This window comes from Halichoerus grypus, chromosome 15 (assembly GCF_964656455.1).
Source record: "Halichoerus grypus chromosome 15, mHalGry1.hap1.1, whole genome shotgun sequence".
Classification (NCBI taxonomy): domain Eukaryota; kingdom Metazoa; phylum Chordata; class Mammalia; order Carnivora; family Phocidae; genus Halichoerus; species Halichoerus grypus.
In genome coordinates, this window is record NC_135726.1 from 48,154,235 (window position 1) to 48,172,300 (window position 18,066).

General features: G+C 54.6%; 1 protein-coding gene across 6 annotated transcripts; it reads left to right on the top strand.

The window, feature by feature from the left end:
- Nucleotides 1–79: 79 nt before the first annotated feature.
- On the top strand, nucleotides 80–18,017 carry PLD3 (phospholipase D family member 3). 6 transcript variants are annotated; one of them, XM_036095058.2, is made up of 13 exons: nucleotides 119–232; nucleotides 9,642–9,674; nucleotides 10,593–10,684; nucleotides 10,790–10,864; nucleotides 10,956–11,098; nucleotides 11,530–11,713; nucleotides 13,086–13,206; nucleotides 13,284–13,411; nucleotides 14,614–14,814; nucleotides 16,044–16,183; nucleotides 16,617–16,782; nucleotides 17,325–17,424; nucleotides 17,516–18,017. In XM_036095058.2, exons 3-13 carry the CDS (start codon nucleotides 10,658–10,660, stop codon nucleotides 17,701–17,703), a joined length of 1,473 nt encoding a protein of 490 aa, XP_035950951.1. In that variant the 5' UTR covers nucleotides 119–232; nucleotides 9,642–9,674; nucleotides 10,593–10,657; the 3' UTR covers nucleotides 17,704–18,017. The 6 variants fall into 6 exon arrangements, with proteins under 6 accessions (XP_035950950.1, XP_035950951.1, XP_035950953.1 ...); XM_036095060.2 differs by having other exon boundaries at nucleotides 131–232; nucleotides 10,552–10,684; XM_036095057.2 differs by lacking the exon at nucleotides 9,642–9,674 and having other exon boundaries at nucleotides 80–232.
- Nucleotides 18,018–18,066: the final 49 nt, after the last annotated feature.

Consider the following 18,066-nt stretch of genomic DNA (forward strand, 5'->3'; position numbering starts at 1 on the left):
CACCAGCGAGAATGCGGCCGCAACTGTCACGTGACCTCCCTCTGTCTTCCAGGCGCTTCCCTCCGCCCAGCGCTAGCGAAGAGCGCGGCCAATGAGAAAGGCACATGCCTAGCCCCCGTCGTCCCGCAGTCCTGCCGGAGTGCGCCTGCGCGCGGCGGGGGTGGCCGGGCGGGGCTCCAGCCTGGAAGGTGCGTGCCGGGCTGGGTCCGGGAGTGGGAGACGTGGAGTGCAGGTACTGTGCGATCTGGGGGCGCGGCGCCGCTGCTGCCCTTTTCGTGTTGTCCTTCCCTCTGTAATGCATTTCTCCCTTTATGTCATCCAATGTCCCTTTATGTAGCCATCCCTCCCCTTATTTATGTCGCATCCCGGTTGAATGGTCACCACTCCACTTCTGTCGCCATCACCCTACCTATTTCGCTGTCAACCCCCTTAATTCGCTTTCGTTCTAAGCCCCCGTTGCCACCCTACATTGCAGCCTTCCCGCATTACGCCGCCATCGCCTTATGTCGCCTGCGCCCCTCTTTTGTTGCTATTTTTCCTTTATGAAGTCCTCACTTCTCACAAGTCGTCATCATACCCCCGTTCACCTGCACACGCTCCTGTCACCAAATCCTTAAATCGCAGTCACGCTTCCCTAATGTCATTTTCACCTTTTATGTCTCCGTTCCTGCCGTGTCACCTTTGCTCCTGACAGTCACCGTCCATGCCTTATATGCTCCTAGTTTTCCCCATAAGGAGCCACTCTGCCTTCCAGTTGGTTTTTTTCCCTCCATGTCTCCTTCATTTTCCCGTGTCCCCTCTCACATACTCACCACCATATGGGCTACTAGAGCCCGTTTCCTGGGGTGTGCCAGACTCCCAGCTCTACCATGAAACCTCTGGGTAACCTTGACCACCTGATCACACCTTTGCAATCTCAGCTTCCTCAGCTGTAAACCACACACAAGGACACCTATGTCAAGGATGATTGTGAGGATTCTGCGAGTTTATTCTTGTGATGTGTGCAGCTTGATGTGGCGATTTGGGCTAATAATGTTATTAACCATGTCACCCTCACCCTCATGCAGTCTGCAGCCCCCTTCATCACCTCTTCATTGTCACTACCCCCCCTCTTCCCCTCAGCTGCCCTCTTCATTCCCATGGCGCAGGTACACTCCTGTACCATGATACCCTCTGCCACGGCAACCACCCCACGCCACCCCACGTCACAGTCTCCCATGTTCTCATCTCTGCCACGTCACCCCACCTGAGGGGGTGGCCCATCGGCCATCACAAACCTTGCTCGGGTAAATACTTAATCCCTATCTCTACCTTGATGGATTGAGTGGTTCCCCCACCCCCAAAATGAGAGCATTGAGCTGATGCTATAGCGGGAGTCCAGGAGTAGTGGGGGGGGGGCGGGGGGGACTAGCTAGCTTAGACCCAGATTCCCTTGACTTCTAGAATCGGGGGTACAGAGAGATGAGGCAGGTCCCAGCACACCTCAGTCAAACCTCAGCAACCCTGAATGCTTGGGTAGAGAGGTAAGTATCTTATTCACTCAGCTTACCTTAGAGACGCAGTGTGGGACAGTGGTTAGCAATGTGTGCCTGGGAGCTGGAACCCTGGTTCCAATCTTGGTTCTAGCACTTAGTACTTAAATAGTTGCATGGCCTTGAGAGGTGGCTTCATGTCCCTGTGCCTCAGTTGCTGCATCTGCAATATGGGAATAAAAACACACTCATTCAACAAATATTTACTAAGCATGTTCTACATGCCCAACACTGTGCTAGGCTTGGGGGACACAGCAATGAACAAAACAGAGATCCCTGGCTTCATGGAGTTTACATTCTAGCAGGGGTAAGAGACAACAAGCAAACAGGTAAGTAGATTCAATGATGTGTCAGAAGAGGGGTGGGAATACATGGTAAAGGTTACAGTTTTAAATAAGGTGGTCAGGGAAGGTTTTCTGAGATGGTGCATTTGAACAAAGACCTGAAGGAGGGGAGAGAGTGACGTGGCTCTATGGGGAAGGGCATTCTAGGCAGAGAGAACAGCAAATGCAAGGGCCCTGAGGTCGGGGCATGCATTGAATATTTCAGGAATAGCAAGTAAGCCAATGAGGGAGGAGAGGGGTGGGGGTGAGGTCAGAGAAGGGGGGGCAGATCGTCTGAACTCATGGGCCATGGAGAAGACTGGGGCTTTACCATGAGTGAGGCGGGAGCCACGGGAGGATTTGGAGGAGAAGAGAGACTTAATCTGATGTGATAGGAGACAGCAGCCGCAGCTCCAGAACTTCTGCCAAGGATGGATTGGCAAGAGCAGCCTGGTTGGAAGGAGAGCCAGAGTTGTCTTCTTAAAGCTGCACTCACATATCCTTTATATTTGGAGAAAGCTTCCGACGTCCCTCTCAAAGACTGGGAGGGAGAGGAGGAGGAGATGCTGGGAGAGTTTTTGAGAAGTCAATGCCACCTCTGGGTTCAGGTGCTACTGGGGGCAGGGCGGGGGGGAGGTGGGCGGTAGCGGGCAGCCACAGATCTACAGATGATAAATAACAGGACAGGCAGCTGTCTACACCCGGGACCCCGAGGCAGCTCGGGATCAGATCCTGGCTCCACCATTTCCTAGCTGTGTCCTTTTGTGCCCATGACTTGACTGAGACAGCCCCGTGCTGCCCTCTGGGTCTTTAGTTTTCTTATCTGTTATACGGGGCTAAGAAAAGGACCAATGTGAGAAATTAAATACATAAAGTGCTTCCAGCAGCTGTTGGCTCTGTAAACAAGGAGCTCTGCCCTCTTCCGGGGAGGGGGCAGGGCAAGGAAAAGACATTCTGCCTTATTTTATGTTCATGAGTTGGTTCCACATCATAGTGTCCCGGAACAGAACTGAGCTCTGGGTTCGAATTCCATACCGACAAACTGATGCCGTACAACCTGAGCAGAGATTTCCCCGACCCCTCCTCCCTCATCTGAAAAACGGGGCTAACAATGCTTCGCCCCCAGATGTGCAGGGGCGTGGTGGTATTTTTGAGCTGAGACATCAACCATTTTCCATTGTGATGCTGCTCTGCCCCTCCCCTGCTTTATTTTTCCCCAAAGCGCATACTCTGTGTTTCACTCCTCTATTGTCACCCCCAAGAGAATGTCATCTTTACTAGGATTTTTGTTTTTTTCTGTTTTGTGCTGTATTCCCAGTGTCTACACAGGCCTTACCAGCAAGTAGTCACTGAACAAATACTAGTCGAATGAACAGATGAATGAATTGAGCACCCGCCATGTACCATCCCTATACTGGGTGGTACTGGGCACATAGCAGTGACTGAGACAGCCCCACGCTGCCCTCATGGGTTTCACAGTCCAGTGGGACAGACAGCCTCATCACCAGGCAGGGCCAGCCCAGAGGGCTGGGATTGGGGAAGCAGAGGCAGAAGGGTCAGGGCTGGGATGGAGAAGCCCAGGGACTGTTGGAACCCAAAGCGGGGATTCTGGGCCAGCCCAGGAGTCAGGAAGGGCTTCCTGGGGGAGGGGGCACAGGAGCTGATAGGAATGAGCGACATGAAGAGAAGAGAAAGGTGTGCTGGGCAAGGGCAGCAGCTGTGGGAGTGTTTGGTGGTAAAAGTGTGGTTTCGGTTCAAGGAACTGAAAGATATTAAATATGGATGGGATCTAAAGGATGGTGAGACAGTAAGCCGAAGAGGTTATTAAGGGGAGATCATTCAGAGCTCTAGGAACCCACTGAGGATCTGAGACTTTGTCCTGAAGACACCAGGGGCTGGTGGGGGACATAGAGAGGTTTTTGAGCAGGAGAGGGTTGAGTTTGACTCAGATGGAGGGGGGACTAGAACGGTTGGGTGGAGGCTGGGAGCCAAGGGAGGTGGCAGGAGTGGGGACCCAGGTGGGAGAAGGCAAGTTGAGGCTGTGGAAGGGAGAAAAAAAAGGGGTGTGTGGGAGAGACCCTTAGGAGGTCAAGTGGACAAGTTGTGGAGGGTCCAGGATGAGGCCCAGGGCTTCAGGGCAATCAGGAAGGGCTTTCTGGAAGAGGTGACACACAGACTGAGACCTGTGGGATGGATAAGACAGCTGTCCTTAAAAAAAAAAAAAAAAAAAAAAGATAGCTGTCCTTGAAGTAGGGACCAAGGAGAGGAACAGGTTTGGGAGAGATTTTAAGGACAGTTGGGGACATGGTAGATGTGAGGGGCTTGGGAACCTCTGGGGAGAAGCATCTAGAAGGCCATGGGACTTCCAAAGTTGAAGTTCAGGGAAGAGATGAGAGCTGGAGAGCCTAGAGGCTCTAGAGGGCCCTAGAGGACATGGTGAGAAGTTTGTCCTTTGCCCTGAGGGCAGTGGGGAGCCACAGAGGGGTTTTGAGCAGGGATGAAACAGCTTAGATTTTTGAGTTCCAACTCAGAAATATTCACCAATCATGATGTGGTTTTTTTGTTGTTGTTGTTTTGACCTATTTAATTGTTTTTCAGACCCAGCATCTTCTCTTCCTAAGAAGGGCACCTTCTAGGGGTCCTTTGAAATAAAGTTTCTACTGCTAAAAACCAAACCAACAAAGAAAGTTTACAAAACCAGTGCTCTGTTCTGTTTTCTGTAGACTTGAGCTCAGACAACTGATTGTTCAGTCCAAAAGGGTCTGCACAATCAAGTGAAAATCAGCTCCTTTTAAACACATTTCTGTTTTGAACCGTATGAAAGGTCCCTAGGTTCATAAGTGTTTCCCGTGGTATAGACTGTGTAGTTCTGCAGCTCTCTCGGATGGCTTGAATCAACCTGAAATTGACCTTGAACTTTACTCTCAGGCCGAAAGGCCATAATATGCACCTACCCATCTGCTCTGGGCTTAGAGCGCATGCCGGTTACCATTGTGTATAAAACAAATGTCACTAGGTCTAGAGAGACCTCTATGAAAGTCTTTTCTCCAAGATTCCCATTCTACTGCTCCATTTCTTCTGTTTTCAGCAAACATTTATGGAGTGGTTATGATGTGCTGGGCACCAGGGAGTAGAGAAAGAAACCAAACACAGACTTAGCTTTTTAAGGGACACATAAGTAAGGGACACACAGATCTCACCAGCAAGATTGTTTTGGGGCTTTGCTAGTCTGCCTGTCTGCCATGGATGGCTTCATTGACTCTTCCTAGCAAATATAAGGTTGATATGTTCATCCTTCCATTGGTCTGAGGATGAAAGTAAGGCTCAGAGAAGGGAGCCTCTCTAACACACGGCTGAGATCTGAACCCAAGGTGGTGGGACTCCGAGATCCACCCCCTTAAACCATTCAGAGATCCCCCAGCCTCCGCCCTCCCCCCAGCTGAGCATGAGATGATCCCCATTCTATAGATAGGCCAGCAGGGCTGAGAGAAAGCCCCATGCCTGAGGTCACTCAGTAAGAGTGACAGGTGGGATTTGAATCCTGGGTTCTGCAATCTAAAGCCCAGCTATGAAGGAAGGATCAGATCTCCCGCCCCCACCCAAGGGTGGGGTGTTCAGGAAACTGTGACCCAGCATGTGTCTCAGAAACCCAGTGGGTTTTGCTTCCTCCTTTTCTGTGGGCTGTGGTATCATACCCCAAGGCAGGCAGGGCATAAGCCAAGGGGCCGGGGATATCCTCCGGGCTGGGAGGGGCACACTTGCTGGCAGAGATGCATCCCACGACCAAAGAAGCAGAGCATAAGGACCAGCCTGGGCATTGCCCTGGAGCTCCATGGGGGTTCTAGGTTACTGGAAACGCAGGAGCTGAGCTGAGGGAAATGCCAACACCTGTTAGCCTGGCTCTGTCAGTCCAGCTGCCCATGCCCATCTTCAATTTCACCCTGCCCTGCGCCCCCCAGGGACCTGGGGACGGGGATGCTGGATACTTCTCCAACTGAGGCCATAGTCTTTTTCTGGAGACTGTGATGTGGAGGAAGGGCCACCCCAGCTAGGAGCCGGAGCCTCATAATTTCATTTCCAAAGAAGTCCTATGTGCATTAAAAAAAAAAAAAAAAAAAGAAAAGTAACTAAAGGCCTACAATGGAAAGCAAGCATCTTGCCTTGGGGGTGGCTGGGGAAGGGGGGAAAGGGAGCCTTTTTTTTTTTTTTTCTTTTTTCTTTTTTTTTTTTTGGCTGTCAGGATCCTCCTAGACACAATCACATTTATTGAGAACCTCTTGCATGTCCATTCTATATACTTGATAGATATTAATTCCTTTAGTTCAATTCTCAAATTTTATATGTTCAAAACACACACACAGTTTATTCATTCATTCATTCACTCATTTAATTTCTTTCAGCCTTCTCCCAAATTTGCTCCTCCTCAGCCTTCCACAGCTCAGCTATTGGGGCTTCTATCCTTCCTCAGACCAAAACCCTTGGCTGTCACTCACTCACACACACACACACACACACACACACACACACACACACACAGCCAGAGGGAGTCTGCAAATACCTATATTAGTTCCCTGTGGCTGCTATAACAAATCACCATGAACAGGGTGGCTTAAGACAACCGAAAATTATTCTCCCCGTTCTGGAGGCCAGATGTCCAAAATCAAGGTGTTCGCAGGGCCATGCCCCCTCCTGAGGCTCTGGGGGATCCCTGCCTCTCCCAGATTCTGGTGGCTCTGCCTCCCTGCTCACGTGGTCTTCTCTGTATCTTCTCTTCTGTCTCTTAGAGACACTTGTCATTGGATTTCGTGCCCACCCAGATAATCCAGGATGATACCATCTCAAAACCCTTAATTTAATTACATCTACAAAGACCCTTTTTCCAATTAAGGTCACGTTCACAAGTTCCGGAGATTATGGCCATGTTGGACGTATCTTTTTGGAGGCCACCATTCAGCTGACTGCAACACCCAAGGCAGGCAGATCATGTCTCTCCTCTGCTCAGAACATGCCCATGGCCCTGTCCTCCTCACCACAGTCCAGGCAGCCCTGCACAATCTGGTCCTGTCACCTCTGACTCATCTCTCTCTCTTTCCCACTGCCTACCCCACTACAGACACAGGCCTCCTTGCTCTTCCCTACCCAAATCAGGCACATTCCAGCCTCAGGGCCTTTGCACTGGCTGTTCGCCTGCTAGAAACACTCCCTAAGAAGTCCATGTAGCTCCCTCCCCCGTCCTTGAAGTTTTTTTCTCAGGTATCCCCTTCTCAGGGAGGCTCTCCCAGACCTCCTTAATTATTTTTTATTAAAGATTTTTTTTAATTTATTCATTTGAGAGAGAGCACAAGCGGGGGTGGGGGGAGCAGAGGGAGAGGGAGAAGTAGACTCCCCGCTGAGCAGGGAGCCTGACATGGGGCTGGATCCCAGGACCCTGGGATCATGACCTGAGCCTAAGGCAGACTCTTAACCAACTGAGCCACCCAAGCGCCCCTAGACCTTATTTAAAATTGCAAACAATCCCAACCCCACCCCTTCCCCTGCCCCGCTTCTCTATGGCATTTATTACCCTCTAACATATAATTTACTTACTATCTCCTTTTTTGTCTTCCCTGGTGTCTGTTTTGTTCACAGCAGTATTTGCAGTGCCTAAAACAATACCTGGTACACAGATACTAAGTATGTGTAAAATTAACAGCCTTATACAAAGTAGGTACTATTGTCACCATGCCCATCTTACAGACAGGAAAACTAAGGCACAGAATCGTTGTCATTTCTCAAGGTCAAACGGTCATATCAGGCATCTGGCTCTGGAATCCAAGCTATTGACTGCCTTGCAATCTAGTCCAGTCTAAACCACTTCTCCAGCACTGGTTTTCTTTTTAAACACCTTAGGGGTATTTTGATTAAAAAAATAACATAAGTTAAAATTAAACCTATTGTTATTAGACCTGAAATCGCCATACAAGTTGGAAGCCAAAAGGTCCCTAACAATTTGAATGAACTCCCTCTATCTTCTTCCTATTTGTGGTGTATTCGTGGGCATCCGTGCCCTACCTCTCCCTCAGTTTTGTTTTTGCTCATTTTATCTTCCCTAATTTTACATCACCTGCAGTTCCAACCCCAGATTTTTGTTTGTTTTTAAGTAATCTCTAGTGGGGATCAGACCCACGACCCGGGAGACCAAGAGTCGCATGCTCTACCGACTGATCCAGCCAGGCGCCCCCCAACCCCATATTCTTTTTTTTTTTAAGATTTTATTTATTTATTTATTTATTTATTTATTTTTAAAGATTTTATTTATTTGACAGAGAGAGACACAGCGAGAGAGTAAACACAAGCAGGGAGAGTGGGAGAGGGAGAAGCAGGCTTCCCACTGAGCAGGGAGCCCGATGCGGGGCTCGATCCCAGGACCCTGGGACCATGACCTGAGCTGAAGGCAGACGCTTAAGGACTGAGCCACCCAGGCGCCCCAAGATTTTATTTATTTTTGATAGAGAGAGACACAGTGAGAGAGGGAACACAAGCAGGGGGAGTGAGAGAGGGAGAAGCAGGCTTCCCCCCCCCCCCCCAGCAGGTAGCCGGATGCGGGGCTCGATCCCAGGACCCTGGGATCATGACCTGAGCGGAAGGCAGATGCTTAACGACTGAGCCACCCAGGCGCCCCCCAACCCCATATTCTTAAAACATTTCTCACCAAGGCGTTCGCAGGTCAATGAAAGGCAAATGTTTCCTGCCCCATGCCTCCCCTCCCCCACCTGGCAACCCTGCGGTCAGCCACCTCTAAGACTGTTATCTTCTGCTTTTCCTGATGACCTCTGGAATTCCAAATAACCTTGATCTGTTGCCATTTCTTGCTGGATCCATTTGGCCCATCCTCGTTTGTCCCTCTACAATAAGAGGAGGGAATCTAGCTCTGCTTTGCCCTTGCCAATCTGGGATCGGACCTTGCTGGGGAAGGGGTTTCCAAATTATCCTTTCAGATCTAGGCTGGATCTTCCGGTGAGGGGAGAACCTAGCTCCCTCTTGGAATTTTCTTTCTTTCTCCCTTCTTTTTTAAAAATTACAGTAATGCTGCGCATGCCCGTGGGACGCGGCAACACCTGTGTTGGCTTAATAATTATTCCTTAACCTGCAGAGATGGTTTTTTTCCTCTACTTTTCTGTAAGTCGCTTATAGTGCACAATTTTTATAAAAAATAGGCGTGCAAAAAAAGCAATCCTCACCCACCCCAAATCCCACTCTCGAGGCAACCACTTCTGACGCTGTTGCTTCTCTCCGTGATAAGCCTTTGCTGCAGTTAACCGTTGACTTCCTGCGTGGATGCAGGGGAGAGCGTGCTGCCCCTTTTTTACCGGGAGAGGTGGGCGGGGAAGGGCTCTTCAATTCGTTTCTCCAGCGGTGGTCTTAAATCCACTTGGGAGATACGAGATGGGAAATGGGAAATCTTGTTTATCCTTCCAGCCAGAGCCTGGACTTGAGAAACCAAATTTTTTAAAATCCCTATCAAAATATCAGTTGGCTTTTTTTAAGAAATCAAATACTGTTATCCAAACAGACTCCAGCAGAAAACCCACCGTCTCCTTCCGCCACCCCGCTCTTCCCCCCCCCCCCACCCCGTAGCTTGGGTTGTCTTCTGATTTTATTCGCTACACCTAGAAATCATATCATTCAACCTTGATCTCTCCGTTTTATTTTATAAGGCTTTTTTTTTAAAAAAAATTTTAAGTAGAGTTGACACTTATTTTATACGTTTTTTAACAATTAATTTTGTTTATTTATTTTTGACTAGGTAATACATGCCCATGGTACAAAAATTCTCAAGGTTTGTAGACAAGAAAGATGTGGGGTTCCTTTTTCTCTTTACCCGCGGCCTCCCTACCCCACACTGCAGCTCTGGGGGGCTGGGGGGGGTGGCAAAGCCCATCCCCCAGCCATGTACTCTACCCACCCCCGCTAGGTTGGCGGGACCGTAACTGGGGGACCCCTGCCCCCCTTCTCCCTGCGGTGAGCCGGGGCGGCCTGCGCACTGCGCAGACTCCCCGCTGCAGTGGGCGGAGCCCAGTCTGGGCCCGCCCCCTCCTCGCTCCCGCCCCTGCTCAGCCTGTTGGGGCAGTAGCTGGGGCCCCGCGGAGGTAGCAGCTGCCGCCTGCGGAGTAAGGCCGAGTCCCCTCCGGGGTAAGGTGGAGGAGGATGGCTAGGGGGATGGGCTGGGGACTGGCGGTGAGGCCCCGATAGTCCCGGGCTCCCAGCTTGAGCTGTCTGGTGGGTACCTGAGGGTGATGGCAGAAGAGCCACCTGGAAAATGCTCCCTGGGTGGTCTCCGGCTTGCGAAAAGCCAGGCAAAGATTTGGGGCTCCGCTGACCCCATCCAGAGTTGTCTTTTGGGGAATGTCTAAATTAGAGCTCGGAGAAGGGAAGACGCTAATGGGGAGCAGCGTGAGCATTAATGAGGACTAGTGTGGGCGCTCCGGGGGGGGGCAGAGTGGGCGCTTAGGGCGGCAGGGTGGGCATTATAGACTGATGGGAGGAAAGCTAGACGTTAGACCTTAGGGGATTTCGAAATCCCTGCTGACCAGCGGTCAGCTTCCTCCTTTTGGGGTGACTGGCCCCATGCCAGTGGCCCCCGTGATAGGGGACAAGGAGACCCAATGGATCCCGTGAGCCCAAGACTAATCTGCTTTCCATGATGTTCCCCTAAGGCCCAGAGCACCCCCACAGTGCCAGCTTTTGTTCCCCACAGTTTGGAGACCCTGACACACCCACTTTCCCGCCTGGGCTCGGCATATCCCCTGGCTGTCTGGCAAGATGAAGCCTAAACTGATGTACCAGGAGGTAGGTGGATCTGGGGCCCAGTGGGATGGGGCTGGGTGCAGTGGACGCCCAGTAGACGCCCCCCCAAGCTGCCCTTTCACCTCCTCTACCATCCCCATCCCCCAGCTGAAGGTGCCTGCGGAGGAGCCTGCCAGTGAGCTGCCCATGAATGAGATCGAGGCTTGGAAGGCTGCAGAGAAGGTAGGAGTCCACAACCACCCTCAGCCTGTCTCCATCATGGGCTGGGCTGCCCGCCATGGGCTGGCTCATCGCCGCCTCCTCCCCCCCACAGAAAGCCCGTTGGGTCCTGCTGGTCCTCATCCTGGCGGTTGTGGGCTTCGGTGCCCTGATGACTCAGCTGTTTCTATGGGAATACGGCGACTTGCATCTCTTTGGGCCCAACCAGCGCCCAGCCCCCTGCTATGACCCCTGCGAGTAAGTTGAAGAGGAGGAGGGGGTCCTCAGAGGGCGGGGAGAGGAGCCCTGAGCCACACCCACTGCCACCGCCCAAGTGCATCACCCCAGGGTCTTCCCTCCATCCCCAACCCCTTCCCCCAACACTGTTCCCATGACAGCCACAGCATCATTCTCTGTCCAGATCTCTCAACAGATAGTCACACACAGACACACAGCATCGTCCATGACATTTGCGGACACACAAATGCACACACACACAGAAATCTACATACACAGTCTTCCTTCTGCACGTCTAGACAGACAAACGAACAGACACACAGAGAATCGTGAATACGGGCACACACAGATACATCATCTTCCATCCTCTGTGGGCAGACAGGTGAGCACTCACATTCCAGCCGGTTGTCTCTGGCCCCCTGTGGCTGATACCACCCCCCTCGCCCCCCCAGAGCAGTGCTGGTGGAGAGCATTCCTGAGGGTCTGGACTTCCCCAATGCCTCCACGGGCAACCCCTCCACCAGCCAGGCCTGGCTGGGCCTGCTCGCCGGTGCCCACAGCACTCTGGACATCGCCTCCTTCTACTGGACCCTCACCAACAATGACACCCACACTCAGGAACCCTCTGCCCAGCAGGTACCTGGCAACCTGGGCCCTGGCTGGCAGCAGGAGGGGTGGGGCGGCCTGGGGGGTGGGGGTAGGGCGGTGAAGGGGGCTCCCCTGGGGGGAGATGGGTGGGCACATGTCACACAGCAGGTGGGACACAGGTGATTGAAAGCACTGTCTTCACATGGCCCTCTGGACTGGGGGCGTTTGTCACGGTCATCTGGAGGCCTCTGAATGTCAGGGTGTAGGTTTGCTTACCAGGGATTAGGCTGACAGATGTGCTCGCCCACAAGCTGCCCCAAAACCCTGTCACCCAAAGAAATGGAAGGAGCAGGGTGAGTAACAGCCCAGCCTCAAGCCAGCCTGCCGCTGCTCAGCTGTGTGACCTTGGGCAGGTCACCTCAGCCCTCAGTTTCCTGATCTGTGGAATGGGGCCAATATATAGCAGGTGCCCTTCTGAGAAGAAAACAGGCCCATCCATGCAGATGTCAGCTCAGCATCTGACATGGTCAGCCTTGTCGAAGCGTTCACCTTATATCCTTGTCACGGTGTGCAGGCACGCTTTTAAAAAACGGAAAACTTCAAGATGCAGAAAAAGGAACAGCCTGGGTGGATAGCCCCTTCCTTGCAAAACACACTGAATTTGTCCCTTCTTTTTTCCTCCGCCTGCTGCCTCTTTTTGTCAGAAGTGGGCTTAACATTTAGTAAAATTGTGGGGCTCCTCGAGCGCCGCCTGAAAAAAAAATAGTTACAGAAGTTAAAAATGGTATGAGCGCCCACTCCCTGCTGGCTCCCACTGGAGCGGCTCAAAGCACAAAGCACGGCCATAGGCGGCAGGTGATGTGGGTTCAAATCCCATGTCACCCCTGAGTTCTCCAGTGCCCGGTTTTCTCCTCTGCACCTCGGGGATTATACTCAGCCCTGCCTCATCCATGAGAGTGGTGAGAAATCGGTGAGTTCAGATGTGAAGGGGCTTAGGGGGCCCGGCTCACAGTAGGAGACAGGGAATCCTTGGCCGCTATTGGCCTCATCAAGCCTCGGCCATACCTTCCTGGACCCCCGGCCTGTGCCATGGCCCCCAGCATCCTGCAAGGTGCTTGGAGGCCCCTGCAGTGCCAGGCATTGATGCTTCCAAGGCAGGATCTTGGGAAGGTTCCTGGCAGGACAGGAGTGGCAGGGAGGCCCTGGCGGGGCCCAGAGCCCCAGTAATTAAAACAGATGAAAGGTTTTAATAGCCTATAAAGCCATCCCTTGGTGTGCAGGCGAATGGAAAGCCTGTTTCCTCCTGATCGTAAATTGAGACCCAATAGGAAAACAGCCTTTTTTTGCGGGGGGGGGGGGGGCTGCCTGGGGTTGGAGAGCTGGCCCGCCCAGCCCCTCAGAGGCTGTCCTCTCTCTGCAGGGTGAGGAGGTCCTCCGGCAGCTGCAGACCCTGGCACCTCAAGGTGTGAAGGTCCGCATTACTGTGAGCAAGCCCAACGGGCCCCAGCCACAGGCCGACCTGCAAGCGCTGCTGCAGAGTGGTGAGCTAGGGGGGCGGCCGGGGGTGGGCTGGGCCCAGGGCTGCCCGCACCGGCTCCTGACGCGCTGTTTGTTACAGGTGCCCAGGTGCGCATGGTGGATATGCAGAAGCTGACCCATGGCGTCCTGCATACCAAGTTCTGGGTGGTGGACCAGACCCACTTCTATATCGGCAGTGCCAACATGGACTGGCGCTCCCTGACCCAGGTCTGCCTGCACCCTGCCCACCCGCCATCCCCGGTGGCTCCCTAACCCCCGGGGCCCCCAGCCTCCAACCGCACCCCTCTTCAGTCCCAGAGTCTTAGTCTCTGCAGTGGCTTCGTTCCTACCTCCAGCATGGGCTGGCTCATTGCTGCCTCCTTCCCCCCCCACCCACAGAAAGCCCGTTGGGTCCTGCTGGTCCTCATCCTGGCGGCTGTGGGCTTCGGTGCCCCGATGACTCAGCTGTTTCTGTGGGAATACGGCGACTTGCATCTCTTTGGGGTGCATCCCCCAAATCCAGCCCTCACTGCCTCCCCCCTGCTCATGGAAGCCCGGGGTTTGCTCTGATCCCTGATGACAGCTGCCAGCCCCTCTGCAGGGCATTCAAGGCCCTGTCCACCGATTGGCCCTTCATTGTTCAGTTCTTTGAGTGCCTGCTCTAAGCCCAGGCCTGTCCTGGGTGCTGCTGGGAACGTGGTGGTAAGCGATGGATCCCTGGGAACCACCAGTCTGGTGCGGTGACAGGCTGGTCACCGGGCAGTGGCAGCCCAGAGGGTCAGGATGGGGGACCCAGGCCAGAGTATCAGGGAGGGTCTTCCAAAGGAGGTGACAATTCACATGACACCTGAAGGATCCGCCAGGATTAGCACAAGACAGGAAAGAAGGAACAGCTTAGGCAGTGATCATTTATTGACTCAAATACTTCCCAAGCCCCTAATCTTACCAACTCTTGTGAGGAGATGCTGAAGACACAGCCATGGCTGAGACATCCCCAGTGCCTGTCTTCCCGGTGCAGTGTCACCAGAGAGAGAAATGAGGGAAAGCCAAGGGACCGTGAAAGCCCAGAGGAATGCCTGACACAGTCGGGGCAGTCAGGAGAGGCTTCCTGGAGGAGGAGGCTGTCAACCGAGACCTAAGAATGAGTAGGAGCTTGTTCTGTGGAGGGTAGAAGCAATAGCTTCCGCGAAGGTTCAGGAAACCCGGCTCTTTGGAAAAACAAAATGATTTTTACCAAAACTTGGCCAGATTTTAGCCTCGAGTCAAGTTCACGCCCATCCCGGGACTTCAGTTCCGGTGGTGGTGGCAGGGCGTGGGGGGATGGGAGACTGAGGGGCCAGGGACAGGAAGCGGGGAGGGGGGCCGTGGGTGTTCGTGTCACCCATGGGCGCCAGGCCACCACCCCAAGGCTCAGCACCGCCCTCCCACAGGTCAAGGAGCTGGGAGTGGTCATGTACAACTGCAGCTGCCTAGCTCGGGACCTGACCAAGATCTTCGAGGCCTACTGGTACCTGGGCCAGGCGGGCAGCTCCATCCCGGCCACCTGGCCCCGGCCCTACGACACCCGCTACAATCAGGAGACACCCATGGAGATCTGCCTCAATGGAACCCCTGCTCTAGCTTACCTGGCGGTGAGTCTTAGGGAGGAGGGGCCAGGTCACTCACAGTCTCTGTCCAGCCCTGCCCGGTGATGGGGTCGGGGGAGGGTCCCGACCACTCACCCCCACTCACTCTGCTTGGTCTGGGGCTGGGGCTATGTCCCAACCTCCCCAGGCTTGGGTTTCCTCTCCACAGTGGCTATAATCATCAGCAACCTTTACGGCTAATGGGGGAGTCCAGCCGGGGTTTACGCACGCTAAGCCCCTAGTGGAGCCCTGCGCTGTCTGGTGTAGCTACATTCGGCTCTTTTCATTTTAAGTCAGTTAAAATTAAATATCGCTACAAGTTCAGTTCCTGAATTGCACTGGCCCACATTGCAGGTGCTCGGTAGGCCCAGGGAGCAAACGGCTGCCACGTTGAACAGTGCAGCTATAGAACGTTTCCATCACCGTGGAAAGTTCTCTTGCCCTGTAGACAAGGCGCTGCTGTTTGCAGCTCTTGATATTGCCCCCGCTTGGGGTGGCCAATCTGGGTTCCCTTCTGTCCCCCCCAAGCGAGTCACCTGGCCAAGCCCGGAGTCATTGTGGAGGGCCCCAGAAAGGCATGGATGCAGGGACGCATGACTCATTGGGGTGCTTTGCTTCAGTGGTTTTGCACAGAAGCTTAAGGGTTCCCCATGGCCACTTCCCCTTCAGAGCTTGAGTTTGCTCCTCTGTCACGAGGATGGAGGGTAAAGGGCCTGGTGTCGAAGGAGTGCCATTCGGGTGGGCTGTGAGGAAGTCGGGGACACAGGTGATCACAGGAGAGGTGCTTAAACCTGAGCATGCATCAGAAGCACAGGGAGGGCTGGTTAAAACCCAGATCCCTGAGCCCTACCCCGCACCTGGTTCAGTAGGCCCTGTGCAATGAAGCCCAAGAATTTGCAAATCTAACAAGCTCCAGGTGATGCTGCCATTGCTGGACCAGGACCCTTATGTCCAGAACCCCTGTGTTAGAGCGTACATTCTGGAACCAAACAGCCTGGATGCATAATCCTGGCTCCATTTGTCAGCTGTGTGACCTTAGGCAAGTCACTCACCCTCTCTGAGCCTCAGCTTCCTCGCCTATAAAACGGACGTGGCAATTACCCTCCCCTTCCTGGAGGCTGTAGGATTCAGCACGACCCACAGGACCTGACTTGAGACAGACTCTCCGTACATGGGGTCTGTGGTGACGGCACCCTTGGCAGGGCACGTGTCTTGACTGTCCCCTCACCCCCCAGAGTGCACCCCCACCACTGTGTCCCAGTGGCCGCACCCCGGATCTGAAGGCCCTGCTCAACGTGGTGGATAATGCCCGGAGTTTCATCTACGTCGCGGTCATGAACTACCTGCCCACCATGGAGTTCTCCCACCCGCGCAGGTACGGCTGCCTCATGGACAGGGCTCAGGGCAGGGACCCACCATGAGTGGGAGAGGGAGTGACGAGGCCTGAAAGCAGGCAAGGGGACAAGGCAAAGGGACAGATGGCGGGAAGCCACAGGGAGAGGTAGAGGAGACAGGGAGAGGGGGTCTAAACACTCGAGACAGAGGAAGTGGGGACAGAGAAAAGGATGGGAATCCTGGGGGTGGGACCGGGGCAGGGGACTGGAGGCCGGAGGCCTGGGGTGCGGGACGTGGGATTTCCCGAGTCAGGGAGCAGGGTGTATGGGCTGGAGACAGGATGAGGGGCTTGGGGGCAGGAATGGAAGCCAGAGATAGGGCGGTCTTGGGGTTTAAGGGTGCCTCGAAGCTCAGGGTCAGGCCATAGGTAAAGCCGCCCTCCGAATCCTGCACCCCCGTCCCCGAACCCTAAGGTTCTGGCCTGCCATTGACGACGGGCTGCGGCGGGCTGCCTATGAGCGGGGCGTCAAGGTGCGCCTGCTGATCAGCTGCTGGGGACACTCTGAGCCGTCCATGCGGGCCTTCCTGCTCTCCCTGGCTGCTCTGCGTGACAACCACACCCACTCCGATATCCAGGTGGTAAGCACCCACCCCAGACCCACCCCTCAGCCCCAGTGCAGGGCGATGCCGAAGGCACAGTCCTCATGGAGCTCACCTGTCACCTAACAGGGCTGACTCCGAGGGACAGGGCCCTGCCATGATGGGGAGACCCCGAGTCGGGCCAGGATGGCGGGGCTAGGGCAGAGGGGGCAGGGCCCAGATGGAGGAGGCATCATGGCCAGGATGGGGGACCCAGAGGAAGCCTCTGCCCCAGCCTGCGGGGGGGTGGGGGGGCAGTGGTCAAGGAGGACTTCCTGGAAAAGGAGACATCTGAGGCGAGACCTATGGGATGAGTAGGAGCCATACTAGAAGGAATGACCAGTGAGGCAACTGGGTCTCCCCTTTCAGCCGGTGTTACTGGTACCCCCTCCGCTGGGCCCCGTTCTGGCTCCAGTGGGTCCAGGGGAAGCAGCTGAGTCCCCAGTCCCGCAGACCTGGTTCCCCTCCCCAGCCCGGACCCTGGGGCTTCTCCACCCCCACCCTGCAGCTCACGCCCCTTCCCATTCTCCCCTCCCCCGCAGAAACTCTTTGTGGTCCCCGCGGATGAGAGCCAGGCCCGGATCCCATACGCCCGTGTCAACCACAATAAGTACATGGTGACCGAACGGGCCACTTACATCGGTGAGTGTCCCGAGCACCACCAGGGGGACAGGAGGAGAAGCCGAGCACAGCTCTGGGCTCTGACTCTCTGACCCCACCCCCACCCCCTCAGGAACCTCCAACTGGTCTGGCAGCTACTTCACGGAGACAGCGGGCACCTCACTGCTGGTGACGCAGAATGGGCGGGGTGGCCTGAGGAGCCAGCTGGAGGCCGTTTTCCTGAGGGACTGGGACTCCCCTTACAGCCATGACCTTGACACCTCAGCTGACAGCGTGGGCAACGCCTGTCGCCTGCTGTGAGGCCCTGGTCCGGCAGCCGGGCCGAGGCCCGCAAGGCCCCCCGGGGACCCGGACATCCTGGGTCCCGGCCCCCGTCCCCGTGCCCCCCGCTTCTGTGTGCCCCATCGTGGCTCACTGGCTCGCCCCTGCTCTACCCACCTCTGTCTCCGTCCCTGCCGGCCTGATGCTGCGGCCCCGGGACCCAGCCCAGCTGGGGGGAGGGATCAGCCCCCGAAGAAACGGGGGTGCATGCTGGGCCCGGCCCCCTGGCCCACCCCCCTTTCCAGGGCAAAGAGGGCTCCAGGTTATAATAAGAAGTAAATCACTTGTCTGTACGGCTTGTGTCTGTCTGTCTGATGTGCAGTGGGGCGTCGGGGTCGGGCA

Excerpts from the sequence above, each read along its gene's own strand:
- PLD3 (XM_036095057.2), top strand. The coding sequence starts at position 10,658 with ATGAAGCCTAAACTGATGTACCAGGAG. Across the intron at positions 10,685-10,789 it reads CTAAACTGATGTACCAGGAG|CTGAAGGTGCCTGCGGAGGA; the intron begins GTAGGTGGATCT and ends CCCATCCCCCAG. Across the intron at positions 11,714-13,085 it reads AGGAACCCTCTGCCCAGCAG|GGTGAGGAGGTCCTCCGGCA; the intron begins GTACCTGGCAAC and ends CTCTCTCTGCAG.